General features: G+C 38.3%; 1 protein-coding gene and 1 long non-coding RNA gene across 9 annotated transcripts in view; one reads left to right on the top strand and one right to left on the bottom strand.

Annotated features, from left to right (window-relative positions):
• myo18aa (myosin XVIIIAa) overlaps positions 1-20,813 on the top strand; it is a 43,156-nt gene that overhangs the window by 14,537 nt on the left and 7,806 nt on the right. For 4 of the 8 annotated variants that reach the window (XM_042732985.1, XM_042732984.1, XM_042732981.1 and 1 more), the window contains exons 5-39: positions 335-412; positions 909-974; positions 1,407-1,494; positions 1,584-1,690; positions 1,769-1,945; positions 2,027-2,237; positions 2,413-2,555; positions 2,640-2,740; positions 3,103-3,166; positions 3,252-3,396; positions 6,421-6,432; positions 6,716-6,880; positions 6,967-7,057; positions 7,143-7,335; positions 7,820-7,906; positions 8,233-8,374; positions 8,451-8,610; positions 8,848-9,034; positions 9,165-9,360; positions 9,451-9,560; positions 11,267-11,332; positions 11,946-12,074; positions 13,493-13,636; positions 14,049-14,138; positions 14,233-14,352; positions 15,002-15,119; positions 15,315-15,442; positions 15,634-15,788; positions 17,241-17,364; positions 17,496-17,696; positions 18,145-18,255; positions 18,350-18,454; positions 18,537-18,683; positions 18,786-18,899; positions 20,638-20,754. In XM_042732985.1, the coding sequence (XP_042588919.1) occupies positions 335-412; positions 909-974; positions 1,407-1,494; positions 1,584-1,690; positions 1,769-1,945; positions 2,027-2,237; positions 2,413-2,555; positions 2,640-2,740; positions 3,103-3,166; positions 3,252-3,396; positions 6,421-6,432; positions 6,716-6,880; positions 6,967-7,057; positions 7,143-7,335; positions 7,820-7,906; positions 8,233-8,374; positions 8,451-8,610; positions 8,848-9,034; positions 9,165-9,360; positions 9,451-9,560; positions 11,267-11,332; positions 11,946-12,074; positions 13,493-13,636; positions 14,049-14,138; positions 14,233-14,352; positions 15,002-15,119; positions 15,315-15,442; positions 15,634-15,788; positions 17,241-17,364; positions 17,496-17,696; positions 18,145-18,255; positions 18,350-18,454; positions 18,537-18,683; positions 18,786-18,899; positions 20,638-20,754 (4,392 nt within the window). The remainder of the gene's footprint in view (positions 1-334; positions 413-908; positions 975-1,406; positions 1,495-1,583; positions 1,691-1,768; positions 1,946-2,026; positions 2,238-2,412; positions 2,556-2,639; positions 2,741-3,102; positions 3,167-3,251; positions 3,397-6,420; positions 6,433-6,715; positions 6,881-6,966; positions 7,058-7,142; positions 7,336-7,819; positions 7,907-8,232; positions 8,375-8,450; positions 8,611-8,847; positions 9,035-9,164; positions 9,361-9,450; positions 9,561-11,266; positions 11,333-11,945; positions 12,075-13,492; positions 13,637-14,048; positions 14,139-14,232; positions 14,353-15,001; positions 15,120-15,314; positions 15,443-15,633; positions 15,789-17,240; positions 17,365-17,495; positions 17,697-18,144; positions 18,256-18,349; positions 18,455-18,536; positions 18,684-18,785; positions 18,900-20,637; positions 20,755-20,813) is intronic. The other 4 variants (XM_042732986.1, XM_042732982.1, XM_042732980.1 and 1 more) reach the window with 3 other exon arrangements.
• On the bottom strand, positions 7,465-15,751 carry LOC122138737. The gene is made up of 4 exons (XR_006155761.1): positions 15,614-15,751; positions 14,975-15,116; positions 8,241-8,353; positions 7,465-7,920 (listed from the first exon to the last, which is right to left on the bottom strand). It is a non-coding gene; the product is annotated as an uncharacterized LOC122138737 (long non-coding RNA).

Raw genomic sequence — 20,813 nt, 5'->3', positions numbered from 1 at the left:
ACCCTCTGGAGTGGATTGAAGCAGTAACTTAAGCAGCTGATGAATGCAAGATGCCTGCAAGAATTCAGCATGCTGGAAGTGACTTTTTTAATTCTCAAGATCATTTTCTAAAGCACACCATGTCTGTTGACCCTTCAAATGGCTTTAAGTTGAGGTAAAAAGTATTGTTGGCTGCAGCTTTGACCATATATCAGACTATTATTGTATTAGTGCTGATCATGTCAGTTGCAGACTTCTTGTAGACTTGTATTGTGGTGGCTTCTATCTCGCTAGTTTTTGGCATGATTATAAACCATATGTTTGCGTCGTATTGACAAGTGCTGTGTCTGTGAAGGTGAAGGAGGTGTCAAAACCTTCTGCAGCTCCTGCTGGAAAACTTCCATCCCAGATTTCCACTATCGCCAACCAACAGGTGTGTCCCACCACTTCCAAGATGTTTGTGTAAAACAATGGTGTTCAGCTGTGAAAGTTGTGTATTGTCTGAAAGGAGATATGTGGTTAGTTAAATGTATTCTGCATTATTGATGTTTATGTCTCATTGCTTATTTCCAGATTTGATTGGTGTAACTGTAAGCATTTATACTATTGTGTCAGGCTTGGTCTTGTATTGGTTTCAATGTTAGCATCAGGTGGTTTGATAATATTTACACTACTGATCCTGGTCAGGACCACTTAGGCTCTTCACTGATCCTTTATGATTCCATTTATAGGGATCTCCAGTAATGCCCACCCAAGGGAATCAGGTGCAGAAACACCTCCCTTAACCTCTCCCATTTCTTTCTTTCTTTCTTTCACAGTTCTCATAAGATGCGTTTTATTCTCCTGTTAATTTCTGTTAAGTCCTTTGAGGATTTGTGTATTTATGACTTTTGACTTCTGCTCTCTTGCTTTTTTCCGGCCCTTTGCAGGCCAAGGCAGCTGAAGATCCTGTGGCTATTCTGCAGGCTGCACATGAAGCTGCCAGTCTGTCTAAGGTCTGGCTACTGCATTGCCTGTGTGTAATTCTGCTTATGGGTAAAGCTTAGTAAGAGTCTCATTGTGCCATTGAAGGGAATCTTATCACCTCAGAGCTCCTGTTTGAACCAAAGCACATTTCCCCTTCAAATTCTACTTTGGCGTATTCTGTGCATGCTTTACAGTTCAGTTTATTTGCAGTTTTCTGTGTGTTGCATTATTCTTTGTGGTGTGTGAAGAGAATCATTTTCCATAGTGTATAGATTTCAGCCTGATATGGATTGCAAATGGTTTGTTTGTAGCACCCACTTCTAAAGTCACACCTATCTGTCTCTGTCACAATTCATGTTAAACAGAATGGAAATCTAAACTGAATCACAATCAGTCCGTGGACTGGAAACCTGTAGTGGTTCATGTTCTGTGATGACAATCTCTCTCACTTCCTGCCGCAGGTGAAGACGGAGGAGCAGCTTGCTGCAGAGAAGGCCTGGTATAACACTGAGAAAGTCTGGCTCGTCCATAAAGATGGCTTCTCTTTGGGTTAGTGAAGTTATAGTTCATTACTCCTGTTATGATCCGAATTCTCATGTTCAGTTTAAGTAAAATAAATATTCATTTTGTTTGTATAGCTACACAGCTCAAGACAGAGATGGGTTCTCTCCCAGAGGGGAAAGTGAAGATCAGATTGGAGCATGATGGGACAGTACTGGAAGTGGATGAGGATGATGTGGAGAAGGTGGGTGGAGTCATTGTGACATTACTCATGCAAAAGCCAAGAAACCGGTTTAATTACTCTCATCTGTCTGTCTGTCAGGCAAATCCTCTATCATATGATCGAGTGGAGGATCTTTCCTCTCTTCTGTACCTCAACGAGTCCAGCATCCTTCACAGCCTCCGTCAGCGCTATGGTGGAAACCTCATTCACACCTACGCTGGGCCAAATCTTCTGGTGATCAACCCTCTCAGCACCCCTGCCTTGTACTCAGAGAAGGTACGAACTTCACACAAAGTCTTAAAGTTACCTTAAACTTATGGCAGAGAGAGACGGAGTGACATGGTCTGTTTATATCAGGTGATGCAGATGTTTAAGGGCTGCCGGAGGGAGGAAACAGCTCCTCACATTTTTGCTGTTGCTCAGTCGGCATATCATCAGCTGCTGACCACACGTCAGGATCAGACCATCGTGCTGCTGGGCAAGAGTGGCAGCGGAAAGACTACCAACAGCCAGCACCTGCTACAGTACCTGGTCACCATCGCAACCGGCAGTGGAAAGGTGTACTCAGGTGAGGAAGACAAGGAGGACCTAATATAGACCCACTCTCCTTTTTAGTTTTCCTAGAGTTCATTTTCACTTTATTTGTAATTTTAATTTAATTTAAGTTTTTTATGTGTTATTGTATTTTTTCAAATAAATTCTATGATTTTTATATAACGATATGAACTGTCTTCTCCCCACAGCTGAGAAATGGCAGGCAGTCTACACTGTTCTGGAGGCTTTCGGGAACTGCAGTACAACTATGAATGTGAACGCCAGTCGCTTCTCTCACATAATCTCTCTAGACTTCGACCAGGCAGGACAGGTGGCCTCTGCCTCTGTTCAGGTAGGGTACAGCGAGGGCAATTACTCAGAATTTCTAAAGACATTGGGGGATTTATCTCTGATTTGCTTTATGTCTTGCATACAGACAATGTTGCTGGAGAAGTTCAGAGTGACCAGACGACCAGAAGCAGAATCAAGCTTCAATGTTTTTTACTATTTGATGGCTGGAGCAGATGCAGCTCTAAAGTAAATGAGAAACTATTACACTAAAAAAAAATATATAATAATATATATATATATATATATATAGATATATATATATCTACTTGATCTACTTGTAATATTTTGGCATATATATATATATATATATATATATATATATATATATATATATATATATATATATATATATATATATATATATATATACACACACACACAGTAGTCAATGCATTTTGGTTTTAGGACAACTTTGATGAAAGGTTTTGATCCACTTCAAATGTTGAATACTGTGTATATGCTTAAATAGCAAATATAGCATGCAGATTGAGGTAAAAGCAGGAAACGTACAGAAGATTGACCAGCTAATAGAATATTATGCCTTTCAGGACTGAACTTCATTTTAATCACTTTGCTGGGAACAGTGCATTCGGGCTCTTCCCTCACTCAAAGGTAAGAAAAGCAATATGTACTATCATCAGACACACATTTTATCTATTTTATCTGAAAACAGTGTATCATGTCAAATGCTCTGTAGTCTGAGGACAAGCAGAGAGCCGCTCAGCAGTTCACTAAGCTACAGGCTGCCATGAAGGTCCTGGGCATCTCTGCTGAAGAACAGAAAACTGTGTGGCTGATCTTAGGGGCCATATACCACCTTGGTGCCGCTGGGGCCACCAAAGGTAAAGCCACCGGCTCCTCAAGTGTCTAAACCAACACTTAATGTGTGACACAGTAATATACAGCATATCTGACTGCACAGAGTGTATTTTAAAATCTGTCCACTAAGAGTCACTAGAGTCTTTCCAGTCATGTAACTGAGAAATGTTTATACTTTATGTGGTGTTTATACTTTAGCATGTCTGTGTGTGTTTGGTGTCTAAAAACATTTGTCACTTATCTTCAGTATTGAAAGGGATGGTCCATCCAAATATTCAGGCATCATTTACTCACCCTAATGTCATTTCAAACCTGTATGCATTTCTTTTTTCAGCAAAAAACAAATTCAGTTCCCGTTGATCCCTTTGTATTGTTTTTGTCGATACAATTGAAGTCAATGGAAACTAAAACTATTTGGTTACCAACATTCCTCAAAATATCTTCTTTTAAGCAGGGCTAGATTGGTAATACTGGGCATTTTCCCAGTGGGCCGACACACCTAAGGGGCTGACAGAATGTGTTTTTTTTTGCCAAGGACCATCACCCAGGGACAGCAAGCAACCAGTGGCCCATTAGTTTGTCTCCTGTATTGGCAGTGTAAACATCCAATCACAATGCGCTATAGAAGGAGCAATTTGTAAGTATTTTGCTCCGCCTAGGCTATATAAAGATTGCATCACCCCCAACTTCTTCCTCGTCTGCTTTTTCCACGTATTCACAGCAGCTTTATCAAGAAAAGGCTTGCCCTGCGGTGAGTGATGCGGGTCAAAGAGCCAGGCAGAAGAGGAAGAGAGTAGTTGAATTGATAAAGTGGTTGACAAGGACTCGCAACGGAGGCAGGCATCTAACCTATCCTAACATGTGCGCGCGCCATTAGTGTAGAATAAGTAAACTGTAAATTCGTCCCCCGCTATTTTTGGCCAACTCAAATCAAGTGTGTTCATACAGGTCCTTCTCAAAAAATTAGCATATTGTGAAAAAGTTCATTATTTTCCATAATGTAATGATAAAAATTAAACTTTCATATATTTTAGATTCATTGCACACCAACTGAAATATTTCAGGTCTTTTATTGTTTTAATACTGATGATTTTGGCATACAGCTCATGAAAACCCAAAATTCCTATCTCAAAAAATTAGCATATCATGAAAAGGTTCTCTAAACAAGCTATTAACCTAATCATCTGAATCAACTAATTAACTCTAAACACCTGCAAAAGATTCCTGAGGCTTTTAAAAACTCCCAGCCTGGTTCATTACTCAAAACCGCAATCATGGGTAAGACTGCCAACCTGACTGCTGTCCAGAAGGCCATCATTGACACCCTCAAGCGAGAGGGTAAGACACAGAAAGACATTTCTGAACGAATAGGCTGTTCCCAGAGTGCTGTATCAAGGCACCTCAGTGGGAAGTCTGTGGGAAGTACCCACAGTCAGTGATGGTCTGGGGTGCCATGTCAGCTGCTGGTGTTGGTCCACTGTGTTTTATCAAGGGCAGGGTCAATGCAGCTAGCTATCAGGAGATTTTGGAGCACTTCATGCTTCCATCTGCTGAAAAGCTTTATGGAGATGAAGATTTCGTTTTTCAGCACGACCTGGCACCTGCTCACAGTGCCAAAACCACTGGTAAATGGTTTACTGACCATGGTATTACTGTGCTCAATTGGCCTGCCAACTCTCCTGACCTGAACCCCATAGAAAAATCTGTGGGATATTGTGAAGAGAAAGTTGAGAGACGCAAGACCCAACACTCTGGATGAGCTTAAGGCCGCTATCGAAGCATCCTGGGCCTCCATAACACCTCAGCAGTGCCACAGGCTGATTGCCTCCATGCCACGCCGCATTGAAAAAGGATTCCTGACCAAGTATTGAGTGCATAACTGAACATAATTATTTGAAGGTTGACTTTTTTGTATTAAAAACACTTTTCTTTTATTGGTCGGATAAACCATGAGCTGTATGCCAAAATCATCAGTATTAAAACAATAAAAGACCTGAAATATTTCAGTTGGTGTGCAATGAATCTAAAATATATGAAAGTTTAATTTTTATCATTACATTATGGAAAATAATGAACTTTTTCACAATATGCTAATTTTTTGAGAAGGACCTGTAGCCATAGAGGTTTCCATGGGCCAGTGCGAATAAATGAAAGTTATTTTTCATATTGAAACTGTTGAAAATACACAACATAGTAAGTTGATCCACATATGACAGCCTCTGAACCTGAACAATACCAATACTAAACACATACACAGGAACAAAAATAAAACAACACTCACAAAAAATAACTCAAAAAATGAATTCAAAGCCGGGTCATTTTGTTAATGCTATAAATTAATTACAGAAATAAAATAAAATTTCATCATGAACAAGAACATAAACATCACATTAGACATATATATATATATATATGTATGTGTATGTATATGTGTGTGTATATATATATATATATATATATATATATATATGTATATATATGTATATATATATGTTATATATATATATATGTGTATATATATATATATATATATATATCTATATATATATATATGTATGTATGTGTATATATATATATATATATATATGTATGTGTGTGTATATATATATATATATATGTATGTGTATATATATATATATATATATATATATATGTATATATTATATGTGTATATTATGTATGTATGTGTATATATATGTGTGTATATATATGTATGTGTATATATATGTATATATATATATATATATAATGTATGTGTGTATATATATATATATATATGTATGGTGGGCCGCCTGGACCAAAAAATGCCAGAGACGAATTTTTTGTCCCAGTCCAGCCCTGCTTTTTAGTTCCACTAAGGAAAGAAAGTCATATAGGTTCAAAACAACATGAGTGGAAGTAAATGATGACAGAATTTGAATTTTGGGGTGGACTATCCCTCTAATCATGTTTCTTTGTGTAGAACAGTTGTTGTTTGTGTTTTAACCATTGTAATCATGTCTTTTTATTGCATATTGATGTTGCATGCTGCCCCCATCATAATACAGAAACAGATGCAGGTAAATGCAGGTCTCTATCTTTCTGTTTTAGACTGAAGGCAGGTGGTTTTATTTTATTTTGCATCTTAACAGAACTGTGTGTTCATCTTTCATCTGCCTTTGTGCTTGTTTCCACCACAACGCCAGAATGAAAATGTTTGTTCTCTTTGATCATCAATCCAGGAGATGAAAGTTTCTCCTTGTTCTCTGGACACTTGACTACCTATTGTAGTTCACTATAATGTGACAGAGGTTTTGTGGTAACACTGCTTTACTTTTGTGAATTGGCTTTCTGACCCCTCAGCAGGCCGAAAGCAGTTTGCCAGGCACGAGTGGGCACAAAAAGCAGCGTATCTCCTGGGCTGCTCACTGGAAGAGCTGTCGTCCGGCATCTTTAAAACGCAAGGCAAGGGCACACTTCCCCGCTCCTCAAGTGTCCGGCAGAGTACAGATGATACGGATAGCTCAGGTAATGTTTGTTTCGTAACATTCTTAAATATGCAATAAATGCTTCCCTATTTTATGTCTTAAAAAGTGTTTTTGTGTGCGTTTCAGTGTCTAAAGCAACAGCAGCTGAGTGTTTGGAGTTCATGGCGTCTGGTTTATACTCGGAGCTTTTCACACTCATTATCTCTCTCATTAACAGGTAATCGGTAACCGGTGATTACCTAGAGAAACATGATTTATTGAATTTACTGAATATGCATTCTGATATCTTCTTCTACTTTCAGAGCGCTGAAGTCCAGTCAGCATTCTCTCTGTTCTCTGCTGATTGTGGACACACCAGGGTTCCAGAACCCTCGTCAGGTGAAGAACCAGCGTGGGGCCACATTTGAGGAGCTCTGCCATAATTACGCTCAGGAACGTCTGCAGACCCTGTTCCAGGAGCGAACATTCGTACGGGAACTGGAGCGTTACAAAGAGGTGCACAAAACACCCATAACCAACATCCAAACATCTACAGCTTTTTCTCACAATTTTCTTATTAGAACACTTAATAAAATATATAGATGTTTAAGATGACCAAACTTTTTTATTTATTAGCACTACTGCTCTGAAATTTTACTACAACTAATTATAAAAAGAATGCAATAAAATGTATTGCAGGGGGTGTGAATGGCTCTTTCAAAACTTGAACTACTTTTCACATAGAACCTTGAAAAACAAAGGCACAAGCTGGTGCTTAAAATGACCAAAGACGTCTGTGACACCATACTTAGACAGACAGTTAATTTGTTAATCAGTAATTATATTATGAATGTTAAATGTAAACTTTTTTTTATTATTATTATCAATCAACAGTTGTGCTGCTTAATATTTTTATAGAGACCTTAGCATCTTACAGTTAGCGTCTTTGCAAATTATTCATTATTTATTCATTTTAATAACTGTATCTGTCTTTCCATAGGAAAACATTGAGATCACACTGGATGACCTGGAGCCCAGCCCTTCTCGCTCAGTAGCTGTGGTTGATCAGTCCTCCAGTCAGACCCTGGTGAGACGCGCTTCCTAAACAAGTCAAAACTGCTGATGTTTAAAATTGTGTGCCTGTGGGATTATTTTAATAAGAGCTCTGTGGATAATTACTTAATTTGATTTCCATCTAAGCATTTGTGTTTATTACAATAGATTTCACTTTTAAAGAATGTCAATGTAGGGCACATTTAATCCTATATTAATAGTAATTAGTTGGCCGGTCATAGTTACATATGCTGCAGTCTTTTTAAAACGTGTTTATCAGAACAAAAGAGAGAGATTGGTGTGTGTAGAAAATAAACTTCTATGACTATTTGACGGTGGATAACCATGTCTGTCTTTCAGGTACGTACTCTGTCCCGGACAGATGAGGCCAGAGGCCTGTTCTGGCTGATGGAGGAGGAGGTTGTGCAGCCGGGAGGGTCAGAGGAAACACTCCTGCAGCGACTCTTCAGTTACTATGGCCCTGCAGAGGGAGAGAGCACAGGTCACACACATATACATGCACAAACTCACACACTTACATTCTGCCATAGACAGATTTATGCATTTTTTTCCTGCAGGTCACACAGTGGTGCTAAAAAGTGATAACACACATCACTTCCTGCTGGGCCACAGTCATGGGACAGATTGGGTGGAATATGACACACACGGATGGCTGAACCTAGCCAGGCTAAATCCCACCCCCCAGAACGCAGCCAATCTGTTGCAGAACTCCCAAAAGTAAGAACTATCCAACAACCATTTGCACTTGTCACTTCAGTAAATCAGTCAAAAAACAGTTTTTTTCAATCAAGAAGAATGGCAAAATAAACTGACAGTTAGGACACAAGATTGTGCCACATCACTAAAAAAATATTTTACATCTGAAACAATGTCAGCTTGTACATGTTATTATCGTAGAATATACATTGCACACCCCTACATCAGACTCAAGTTTTCACTGGATGATCCTAACAGGAAGAGCATCAGCGGGATGTTTGTGGGCCGCTCCAGTAGTGTTGCGGTTTTGAGCGGCTCCATCGCCGGACTTGAGGGGGTCTCTCAGCTCGCCATGCGTCGGGCCACCGGCATGAGGAAGACCTTCACCACAGGCATGGCAGCCGTCAAAAAGAAGTCTTTCTGTCTTCAGATTAAACTCCAAGTGGTGGGTTTTTAAGAGGGTCCTACACCGAATACTCGTTGTTGAAAATCTTTCTTTCGTGGAATTGTTCAAATTCTCTGTTAGTTCCAAGAAATGGCTAAAAATACACATTATGTATTTCTCTTTTGATCAGGATGCACTGTTGGACACCGTGCGCAGATCCAGGGTTCACTTTGTCCACTGTCTATTACCCCGAGCGGAGGTTCTGAGGGCAACAGGGTCCCCAGAGGAGAGCTATGACCCTGGACTCATGCAGATAGATGTGGCTTTGCTCAGGGCCCAGATCCGTGGCTTCAAGCTGCTGGACAGCTTGAGGATTTACAGACAAGGTGAGAAGAGAAACTGATCAAATCCGATCAGATAGATAAAATCAAGTCCTCTTTGTTATTTCCTGCTGAGTATCCGCATGATTTTTGCAGGTTACCCTGACCACATGGTCTTCTCTGAGTTCAGAAGACGCTTTGACATTTTGGCCCCTCACCTGACCAAGAAACTGGGCCGAAACTACATCGTGAAGGATGAGAAACGAGTGAGTAACTATTTAAGAGAATAATGAGCGTGAAAATAATAGAACAAAAGCTTTAGAAATTACTGAAATGAAGTTTTGGACTCCTCTTGCTCTTGTGTGCCATGAATCCAAGACAGAATGAACTCTGGGTAATCAGGGTTATTGTGATGGTTTAATCAAGAAACCCCAGCTGGGTCTCTGACTTGAATCAATACGCAGAGCAGACAGGAAAAATGTAGTAATTGCTCTGGGCTTTAGTGCTTACTAAATGCCCAAATGTACTGTAATTATCAGCTAGAAAAATGTCTCCGTCCAGGGGTCTCCTGATCTTGTTTTGGCCCTGTGATTAGCCGAGGGGAAAGGAGAGTTATATACAAAACCTTTGCACTGTGGCCCTAAAACTAGAACTAAATACTCGCCAAGTGCCAAATGCAAGTAAAAATTAGCTTTGCAAAGTAAATAAAATTGAGTTATTCATGAGTTGAATGGAAGCTCAGGTAGGAAATGTACCATAATACATAACGGAAGATATATAACATAAAATTTTAATTATGAGAAATGATTGAAGCCACAATAGTCATATTGTGATATATAAAGTCATACTGCGAACATGAGATACAGTTACAATTGTGAGATGTAAAATCACAATTATGACCAATTGTGTTATATAAAGTCATATTGGGAGATATATATGTCAAACTGTGATACGCAGTCGCAATAGAAAGATACAAATTCTACAATTATGAGAAGTTAAGTCACATTGTGAAAAATCATATTTTAAGAAACTGTACGATAAAATTGCAGTTATGATAAATGAGATTGCAATTGTGAGATATAGTCATATTGTAAGATATAAGGTTATATTGTGAAATAAAGTCATATAGGAGGATATAACATCAAATTGTGAGATATACTGTAAGCGCAATGGTGAGATATAAAATCACAATTATGACAAATGAAGTCACAATTGTGAGACAGTCATACTGTGAAATATATAATCATTGGGAGACTCACAAGAAATAAATTCACTATTATATAAAAATTTTTACTCTAAGGCAGAAATTAACGTTTATGACTTGTACAAACCTATGCTGTAAATAATAAATAGCTAAATAATCACATTGTCCCTAACATTTTAATAAAAATAAAGCAAAATAAAGTTGCATGGCCAGTTAAAAAAAAATTAATAGCTGGTAAATTAACAGGTGGAGCAAAAAAGTCAATTTTAGAGTCTGACCATCAGCTTTTAAGAAGTAAAACGAATACAGAAAGATGACTGTCCTCTTTTTGTGACAGCAGAGAAGGTCAGTCGCGTTTCAAGTCCCAGACGTAGTTGAAACGATGCAAAAATCTAGAAAATTGGAAATCTAGAGAGACGCAGAGAGAAAGAAAAAGACGGAGGGAGGTAGAACCGTGTCTCTGAGGAAAGGTTTTTGTGAAGCAATTCGAACAATGGCCCTTTGGTTGTTAGGGGCCAGCTCCCCCTTTAGTGCTGTAATCTAGATGGGCCCTTTCAGATAGATCGAGTTCTCAAGACTTTTCTGCATGAGAAAGATAGTGTCAGTGTCACGATGAGGGCTGATGGTCGTCTGGACAGTTTGGGGACTGTACAGCAGAGAATAACTAGTGTGAGTGTGTGTGTGTCCAGTAGGCCTACACAGCAGTCAGCAGTGTTTTTGTAATGTACACTATGTGAATTAGACATGACAGTGTGTTTGTCATTGCAGGCAGTAGAGGAGCTTTTGGAGTCTTTGGAGCTGGAGAAGAGCAGCTATCACATGGGCCTGAGCAGAGTTAGTAACACACACGCACACACACACACACACACAAGTTACTATTCATTTTATCAGTTTGGAAGCGTCAAAGGATGCAGGTGAGTCAAACTTTGAATAGTATGCAGCAGATGATATGTCATCTGTATGTTTTTCTGTCTACTACTGCGTGGTCCGTCGGCTGAACGCAATAAACTCTCATCTCGGCGTGAGCTGCTTTGTTTGTTTGTCTTTCCTGGTTCTTCATGCCATCCTAATCAGTGTGAACAGACGCTGGCGCTCAACAGTTTAATCCCATCAGCTGGAAAACCATGGGTGAGCCAAAAAAAAAAAAAAAAAAGGGCGGCGTGTGTAAACAAGCCCCGCCTGGCGCGTTCCCAGAAGAATGGAGATTTATTGGACCGTATTATAAGTTGGAATAGTTAGTAATTATTTTGTGGCAGCTGCAATTGGCGTCAAGGTTTGTGAAGGCTGAAATGCGCTCAGAAATGGATTACAATGTCAGGGGCCCTTCATGAAAGATTCGAGGAACAAAACACTGATTTACAACTCCACCATCATCTCCTGTCAGTTCTGCTCAACTTGTACTGTTACGATTGCTGCTGTCACAACTATGTTTGTGTGTGTCTGTTAGGTGTTCTTCAGGGCTGGAACAGTGGCTAAACTAGAGGGACAGAGGGATGAACACACCAGACAGAACATCACACTTTTCCAGGCCGCCTGCAGGGGCTTTTTGTCTCGACAGGCCTTCAAAAAGAGGAAGGTAAAGTCAATTTTCCATTTTGCTTCAGTCTTGAGCTGAAATTGCAATGTCAGTCCATCAGAATCTCAACATTTATTTTTCTTACACTACTGTTGAAATGTTTGGGATCAGTCTTTTTGTTTGTTTGTTAGATTTTTTCTCTTATGCTCACCTAGGCTGCATTTATTTGATTAAAAATACAGTAAAAAGAGTGATATTGTATATAATATTATTACAATTTAAAATAATTTTAATACATTTCAAAATGTAACTTTTTCCTGTGATGACAAAGCAATTTTCAGCAGCTATTACTCCATTCATTCATTCTCATATGCTGATTTTTTCTTAATGTTGTTGATTAATATTAATATTTTTGTGAAAACGTGATACACTTTTTGTCAAATGGTTTAAAAGTTTAAAAACAGCACCTTTATTGTCAACCCAATGCATCCTTGCTGAATAAAAGTATTAATTTCCTTAAAAAAAGAAATTCTTACCCAAACTTTTTAACTGTTGACTATCAGTCCGCTTTAAGAGCAGAACACATACATCAATGCGCAGCATTGAGCAGGTGAGCATTTATGGAGGTGTCGAGGTTTTATTTAAGCTGAAGCTAGTAATTTCTACAACACTAGTGTCACCGAGCAGAACTGCAGACAAAAAACTACCCCCATCTCCCATTGGTCAGCCAAACAAATAGATCTGCCCCAAACTCACTCCATTGGTTGAGCCATTGTTGCTGTTGTTGTGAAGCTCAAACAAACTGAAAATGTCCTGAAAGCACCACAGAATAATTTTTTTACACGTTTTGAGGGAATTAACCTACAAATGCCTTAGTTGTCTCTGCATATTAAACTGTGGTAGAAAGTATTTTAATACTGGGAAAAAACACACTTCTGCTTTAAGTGCTCTCCTGTTTAGTCTCCCTAGAATTAGAAGATCTCAAATTAATAAAAGCTCCTCTGAACACTTTCAGATCACGGCATGCAGTCAGGCCTCTGAATAAAATCCCCTCAATTCTTCATAATGTGCATTCAATTAATTCCAATCGGATTTGCAGTTTTGGTTTCCAAGTCTTTCTGTACTTTTTCAAAAATGTCATATCAAAGTCATACTGTGGCTTTTATGTTTATGTTTGCAATGGAACATTAATCATTCCATGCCGCGCTGTTAATGCAACTGTCATGTCATTCGCAGATGGAGATCTGTATCATCAGCCTGATGATTAAAGGAATAGTTCAGTCAAAATGAATATTCTGTCATCATTAACTCATCCTCATGTCATTCTAAACCTCTATGGCTTTTTTTTACCCTAAAACATAAAGGCTGCTGAATATATGGGCCACTCTATTTAATATAATGAAAATGAATGAAGACTAGGGCTGCATAAAAGTTTTCATTCACTTTAAATAATCTAAACAAATCTCTCTGTCTCTCAGATCCAGGATTTGGCCATCCGTTGTGTCCAGAAGAACATCCAGAAGAATCGGGGTGTGAAGGACTGGCCCTGGTGGAAGCTCTTCACCACAGTACGACCTCTAGTAGAGGTTCAGCTCACTGAAGAACAGATTCGAGGAAAAGACGTGAGTCTTTCCAATCCTTTCTCTTTATTTCACGCCCTGGTTTGCTTGCTATGCAAAGCTTCTGTCAGTTTACAGCAGAGCTCTAAGGTTTATCTGTGTGTGTGGACGCGTTTGCCTTAAAGATGACACGATCTGAGGGCTTTTGTTGCATCAGTGTTAGAACCGAGACTTTTCTTTGATTCCTGCTGCTATCACATCTCAATCCCAGCTCAAAGCATTAGCTTTAGAAATGCAACAATGCCGTCTGGCCCCTTTCTGAACTCACCTGAAGGCAGAAAGATCTCGCCTGATCAAAAGAACATCAGATCATATAATAGCAGCACAACAAGCCTCAGGCCAAAGATTGTCCTGTTCTTATCTAAATATTCATATTGTCTTTTGATGGCGATAAAAGTTTTGTTTCGACTTATAGGAGGAGATCATGCATCTGAAGTTGAAGCTGGAGAAGGTGGAGAAGGAAAGAAATGAGCTACGGCTGACCTCGGATCGTCTAGAGAGCAGAGTAAGAGAACCAAGCATCTTATAAAAATCTTATATAAAAATGCAGAAAGCCTCAACCATATTAGGAAAACAAGAGCATATGTGTGTTAATGTAGATCACAGAGCTGACGGCAGAGCTTTCAGATGAGAGAAATTCTGCGGAGTCGACGTCCCAGCTGCTGGAGACGGAAACAAGCGAGAGATTGCGTTTGGAGAAGGACATGAAGGACATGCAGGTAATGAACTCCATCAGTCCTGCTTCAGTCTTTATTAAACAGTGATGAAGAGTAACTAAATAAAAGATAGCTGCTAGGTTAACTTTTTAAGTAGCATACACACTGCATCACTATAATTTTTCACATTATATTGCATGTGCAGTTTTTCCTTCAGGCAAACTCAAACACATTCAGCTGAAATGTCTCTCTTGTAGAGTTGGGATATCTGAAACATATTAGCAAATTGGTTAATTCAGACCAGTATTAATTCGGATTTAAATCATAGAAATTGTAAATATTTATATTTTACCAGAATTTTTTTTTTTTGTTTTCATACAAAATTTAGTAAAAAAAAAAAAAAAATCCTGTTTAGTAATGGTTCAAAATATTTAGTTAAATGTTTTTAATTTGGTAAATATTATGCCATCTTTATTTTAGTAGCTTGTAGTGTAGCATATGTTTTTCATAAATATAGATTTACTGTATTTAACTATTTTAAATAAGTAGCTTGTGTCATGGATTGAATAAAAGTTGTTGTGAAAGTGTGTTGGGGAGATTTTTATACTTTATATAAACTTTTTTTTTATAGTCTGTGAAAGTTGTGGTAGGAGTGAATTTGTGAGTGGGATGCTGTAGAACATACCTTTGCTTTTCTTTTTCTGAAACTCAGGTGAAGTTTGACGATGTGAAGAAACAGATGGAGTCCATGGAGATGGAGATTATGGAGGCCAGACTCCTCCAAGCATCAGAACTCAACGGCGAGGTGGACAATGATGGCGATGATTCTGGTAAAAACAAAAAAAACACAATCAGACAGCACTTGAAGCTGATTATGAAAATGCTTTATTTTAATAAGAATATAGCATTTTTTGGCCGCTGGGATGGAAAGAGGATTGGATTGGTCAAAAACTGCTCTACACACACACACACACAGAAACAGCTCAGGACAAATCTGTCTGTCTCTGTATATTTGTGCATGTCAGGAGGTGAATGGAGGCTGAAATATGAACGTGCCATCAGAGACACAGAATTCACAAAGAAAAAACTCCAGCAGGAGATGGATGACAAGGTGGAGACAGAACAACAGAACAAGAGACACTTGGAGAGAAAAGTTAGTATAGCACAGTAAATAAACACATACACAGAGTGCACACACACACTGGGACTGCTTAGACACTGCACACAGTGTGAAATGTATCCAAATTCATACTCTGCTACAATAAATGATACTCTGACTTTGACCAGTAACACTTCAGAATCTTTATACTTTTATAAACGTCACCTTCCTGTCTCTCTGTGTAGTTAACAGACTTGCAGGCAGACCACGAGGAGTCCCAGCGATCAGTCCAGCAGCTGAAGAAGAAATGTCAGCGGCTGGCAGCTGAGCTGCAAGACACCAAACTGCACTTGGAAAATCAAGAGGGACGCAACCACGAGCTGGAGAGAAAGCAGAGGAAGTAAGAGCCAATCATACACACACACATATCTTAGTCTGTCTTCAGTCTCCTGCCTGGTCACCTGCTGGGTCTGATTATAGAGATTTCTGGTTATTGTTTACTCTGGTTGTTTGGGCCATATATTTACTGTTTGATTGTTTGGGCTGTTTGTTTATAATTTGACGTGTTTGTTTACTGTTTGATTGTTTGGGCTGTTTGTTTATAATTTGACGTGTTTGTTTACTGTTTGATTGTTTTAGTGGTTTATTTATTTTATTGTTTGGGTTGTTCTTTTACTCATTGTTTAATCATACATTTCCTTCAATAATACAGTACAGTAAACAATTTGGTATTTGATTACTATATGATTGTTTGGGCTCTTTCTTAAAACTATCAAAATAATCCCTATAAATGAAATAAAAAGTTCTTCAATTGTTTAGTTGTTTTGTCAGTTCTTTTACTTTGTGATTAGCTGGTCTGTTCATTTATATTTTGGGCTGGGGGCGCTTGGCCTAACGTGTTTGGACTTGTAACCAGAAGGTCGCAGGTATCGAGTCTCGGTGCTGGCAGGGATTGTAGGTCAGTTGAATGAACAGCGCTCTCTTCCACCCTGTGCTGAAGTGCTCTCGAGCAAGGCACTGAACCCCCAGTTGCTCCCCCGGGCGCTGGATATAGCTGCCCACTTTGGGTGTGTGTTCACGGTGTGTTCACTTACTGCTGTGTGTGTGCAATGGGTTAAATGCAGAGCACCAATTTCGAGTATGGTTTACCATACTGACAAATGTCACGACTTCACTTTTTTTTAGTTCTTTTGTTTGTCGTTTAGTGTTTAGTTGTTTTGTCAGTTCTTTTACTTTGTGATTAGCTGGTCTGTTCATTTATATTTTGGGCTGTTCATTTATTTCTTAGCATTTAAATTGATTGTTTAATGTATGATTACATCTCTATTTGAGCTCTTTCTTTACTGTTTGGTTGTTTGCTGTTTAAGCTTATTGCTTAACTTCTTATATCTGTTTGTGTGTGTGTGTGTGTCTGTTTAGTATTTGTCAGATGTTTTGCTGGACTGTTTTTATTTGTGTGTGTGTGTGTCTGTTTAGTATTTGGCTGATGTTGCACATAACTAAAAACTTAGCTCATCAGACTTAGAGCTGGAGCTAAATCTCAACATGCTTGACAATTCATGAGTAAGCTCAGTGTACAGGCTTAATTTTTCTCACAGAATTTCCAAGATCTGGAGAATTGAAAAAGGAAAAAGCATCTTACTCAAAACTCAATACTTACAACACAGATTAACATTTTGTGATCTGAAAATCGACAAAATCTGAAGCAGATGAGGAAATGTTTGCTTAAGTGCCTACAGACTAAAAGTTCTGTTTGGTATTTTATGCCCATGAGCACGTTATGTTGCTCTTGTCATAATGTGGTTGAAATGACATGTATTAAAACCCATCTATCTTCTGAATTTTCTGGCAGGTTTGATGTGGAGAAGAACCAGTTTCACGAGGAACTACAGAAGGAGAGGAACCAGCGGGAGAAACTGGGCCGAGAGAGAGATATGCTAACTGGCGAGGTGTTTACAATCAGACAACAGCTACAGGTGAGACTAAAGATACTGTAGAAGAGTGAGTGTTGCTCTCTTTCGCATCCTTAAGCAAGATGCTTAACCTAGGGTTTCTGTAATAAGTCTATGGTACATTGCTAATGACAAATTCATAATTTAACAAACAGGAGAAGGACACAGAGCTGTGTACAGTCAGTCTGAAGGTAGAGCAGCTGGAATCCGAGCTCCAGGATCTCTCCTCTCAGGAGTCAAAAGACGAGGCATCACTCGCAAAGGTTAAGAAACAACTGCGTGATCTGGAAGCAAAGGTCAAAGATCAAGAAGAAGAGCTTGATGAACAGGCTGGAACCATTCAGATGCTGGAACAGGTACAAGCTAAAAAATGGCCAGATCACAGATGGATAGCGACTCTGAATTATCCTGTGTTCTGTTCAGAGCCATTGTTATTGTTAACTAAAACTAAAACTATTAAAAATAATTTTCATTCATGGAAACATGGAAGCTGAAATAAAGTGAAATTAGATGAAAATCTTAAATATAACCGAGTCTAAAAAGAAGCTGGAACTGAAAAGTAAAACTGAAATAAATATCTAATTAAATAGAAATATTAAAAAATGATTGAAAAAACACGATGAAATGACTAAAACCTGAACTAAAATTAAAACTGAAAAATAAAAGCTAATTTTATATTTTAACAAATATTAAAATATATTAAAATGACATTGTTCATTTAAGGTTGAAAAGCAAAACCTGCAAACTTTATCTTTCAGAGGATATTATCAACAGTTAACCTTATCTGATGTGTGTGTTATTTAGGCTAAACTCCGTTTGGAAATGGAGATGGAGCGATTGAAACAAACGCACTCTAAAGAGCTGGACAGTAAAGATGAGGAAGTGGAGGACATCAGAATGTCCTGCAGTAAGAAGGTGAACAAACAGGATCTAAACACTGTGATGGGTTCAAATCACACAATTTGAGACCTCCATGTTTCCTAATGGCTCTTTTGAAATGTGTGTGTAGCTAAAGCAAATGGAAGTGCAGTTAGAGGAGGAATATGAAGATAAACAGAGAGTTCTGAAAGAAAAGAGAGACCTGGAGTCCAAACTGACGATGGCACAGGAACAGGTACCAACACAACAGAACACAAATATTGCAGACAGCATACAATACTCGAGAAAGTATAACACAGTATTACACTATGTAACAGGTTGGTCAGAGGGATGTGGAGACAGAGAAACGTCTCAGAAAGGATCTGAAGCGCACAAAAGTTCTTCTGGCTGATGCGCAGATGATGCTGGACCACCTAAAGAGTAATGTGCCCAGCAAAAGAGAGATTGTCGCTCTCAAAAATAAGGTAGAATCACAATCAGAGCAGCAGAAATTACAATTAATGTCCCTCACTGGGAATAGAATAGGACTAATTGCTTCATTTGAGCATATGTTGTATCTGGTGTAGTTGGAGGAGTCAGAGTTTGCCTGCGCAGCCGCAGTTAAAGCACGCAAGTCTATGGAGCTGGAAATTGAAGACCTTCATATCCAGATGGATGACATCACCAAAGCCAAGATGGCTGTGAGTAATATTCTATTTTATTTGAAAACAGTTCATTGGTCATAAACAGGACAAGTTTGAATGTTTTTTAACATGTTTGTTCAAACATAGAGTACATTTATTTATATATGATTGTTTTGGCTCTTTCTTTGATTGTTTGTTTTTAGAGTGTTTGTTTTCTTTATTGTTTGTCCTTTAGTTGTTTAAGATGTTTGTTTACTGATTACCGTCTTTTGTTTGCTGTTTATTTGTTTAAGCTGTTCGTTTACTTTCTGATTGTTTTTGTGAATGTTTTCTGTTTGATTGTTTTATTAGTTTTGTTCATTTTGTTTCAATAGTTCATTTGTTTTAAACAAGAAAAGGTCTTATACAACATTTATGACCTTTATGAAATTGAGGAATTAACCCACATTTTCAGATATTTCACAAGTTTCTTTTAATTCCTCGAGTTACTGAGCAGAAATTGTTTGGTTAATTATTATGGACAACAGAATGTGAGTCATCAACATCTCTTTTAGAACTTTACACAGGATAGAATATGCTATTCAAAACATGAGATTTACTACTTTAGAAAATCTCAATTTGTTCATCAGATTCGTTAGAGCTTTTATGGGTAAAAATGTTAGTTTTGAGGCAAACTTCATCTTTTGAGTTGAATAGAGCAGTAAATGTGTCGAGATTCAGTCAAACAGCTGGGTAAAGAGCAATAAAGTGCTTACAGTTCAATAATTTTCCTGCTCAGGCTGATGAAAAAAAACATTTAAAAATAAATATTCCAGGGGGAAAATGTAAACCTCCAGAGTCAGATAAAGAAACCCTGAATCATGGTGTCGTAATCAAGCATGACGCGATAAAGCGTTAAATCCTGTCTCTTCCATGTTTTTGTCCTAACTGTGACTGTGACAGCCGACAAGACATTTTGACAGTTGCTTGGTTTTTATTCCTGCAGCATCATGCTGTCTAGCTCCACCCACAGTGAAATCTGACACAAATCCTTATTCACATGGAATTTTATACCTTAAATCTATTCTGATTTGGTAACTTCACAATTTACGTTGGTGACGACAAAAAGGATGGAGATAAAATAAAAAAACTGCAGCTACCCTTCTCTGATTTCTCCCCCATTCACATTACAGGCTCTTTCAGGACTCCAAAAATATGGCACTCAAGATTTAAATGGTTCACTTGGGGAGTGCATTTGATCTTTTATTTATGAGGAAATGGAAGATGATGTCAAATAGAAGAGTTTAAGGGTATTATCTCCTTGTCACAGCCTCAACCAGAAATATGCAATTACTGTGTGCAATGCCAGTATTTTAGACCCACTCTGAAATGCTACTCTAAACTCTTACTCTAAAATGGCAGAAACATAGTTTTAAAACTCTGGAGGCTGCTGTGACTATATTATGGGAAGTGATCCGTTATTAAAAGTTGTTTTTTTGGGTTATCTGGACAGTTTAGTCCTGAAAGGGTCATGGAGAGCAGAGAAAAACAACAAAAATAATAAAGTGCAACTATTAGATATGTGAAAAAAGTTTTTTTTTTTTTTTTTTTTAAAGAATTGAGAAAACATTTTGTTGATGTGAAACTGGTATGGTATTTTGTATTTTGGTATGATATTGATCTGTCACATGGTAGAAGCTGCCAAATCAGACAGATGCCAACATGGACAGGTTGTGTGGCATTTCCTCATCCTCAAAAAGCATGAATAAAACAATGCAAGGCACTCATTTAACCCTGTCTGTTCTGTCTCCTTCAGTTGGAGGAGCAGATAAGTCGTCTGCAGAGAGAGAAGAACGACCTGCAGTCTCGGTTTGAGGAGGATCAGGAGGACATGAACGAACTCATGAAGAAACACAAAGCTGCAGTGGCTCAGGTGACCTCATATATATATATATATATATATATATATATATATATATATATATATATATA

Source organism: Cyprinus carpio, chromosome B10, assembly GCF_018340385.1.
Source record: "Cyprinus carpio isolate SPL01 chromosome B10, ASM1834038v1, whole genome shotgun sequence".
NCBI classification, from domain to species: Eukaryota; Metazoa; Chordata; class Actinopteri; order Cypriniformes; family Cyprinidae; genus Cyprinus; species Cyprinus carpio.
This window is presented reverse-complemented; position numbering and strand designations above follow the sequence as displayed.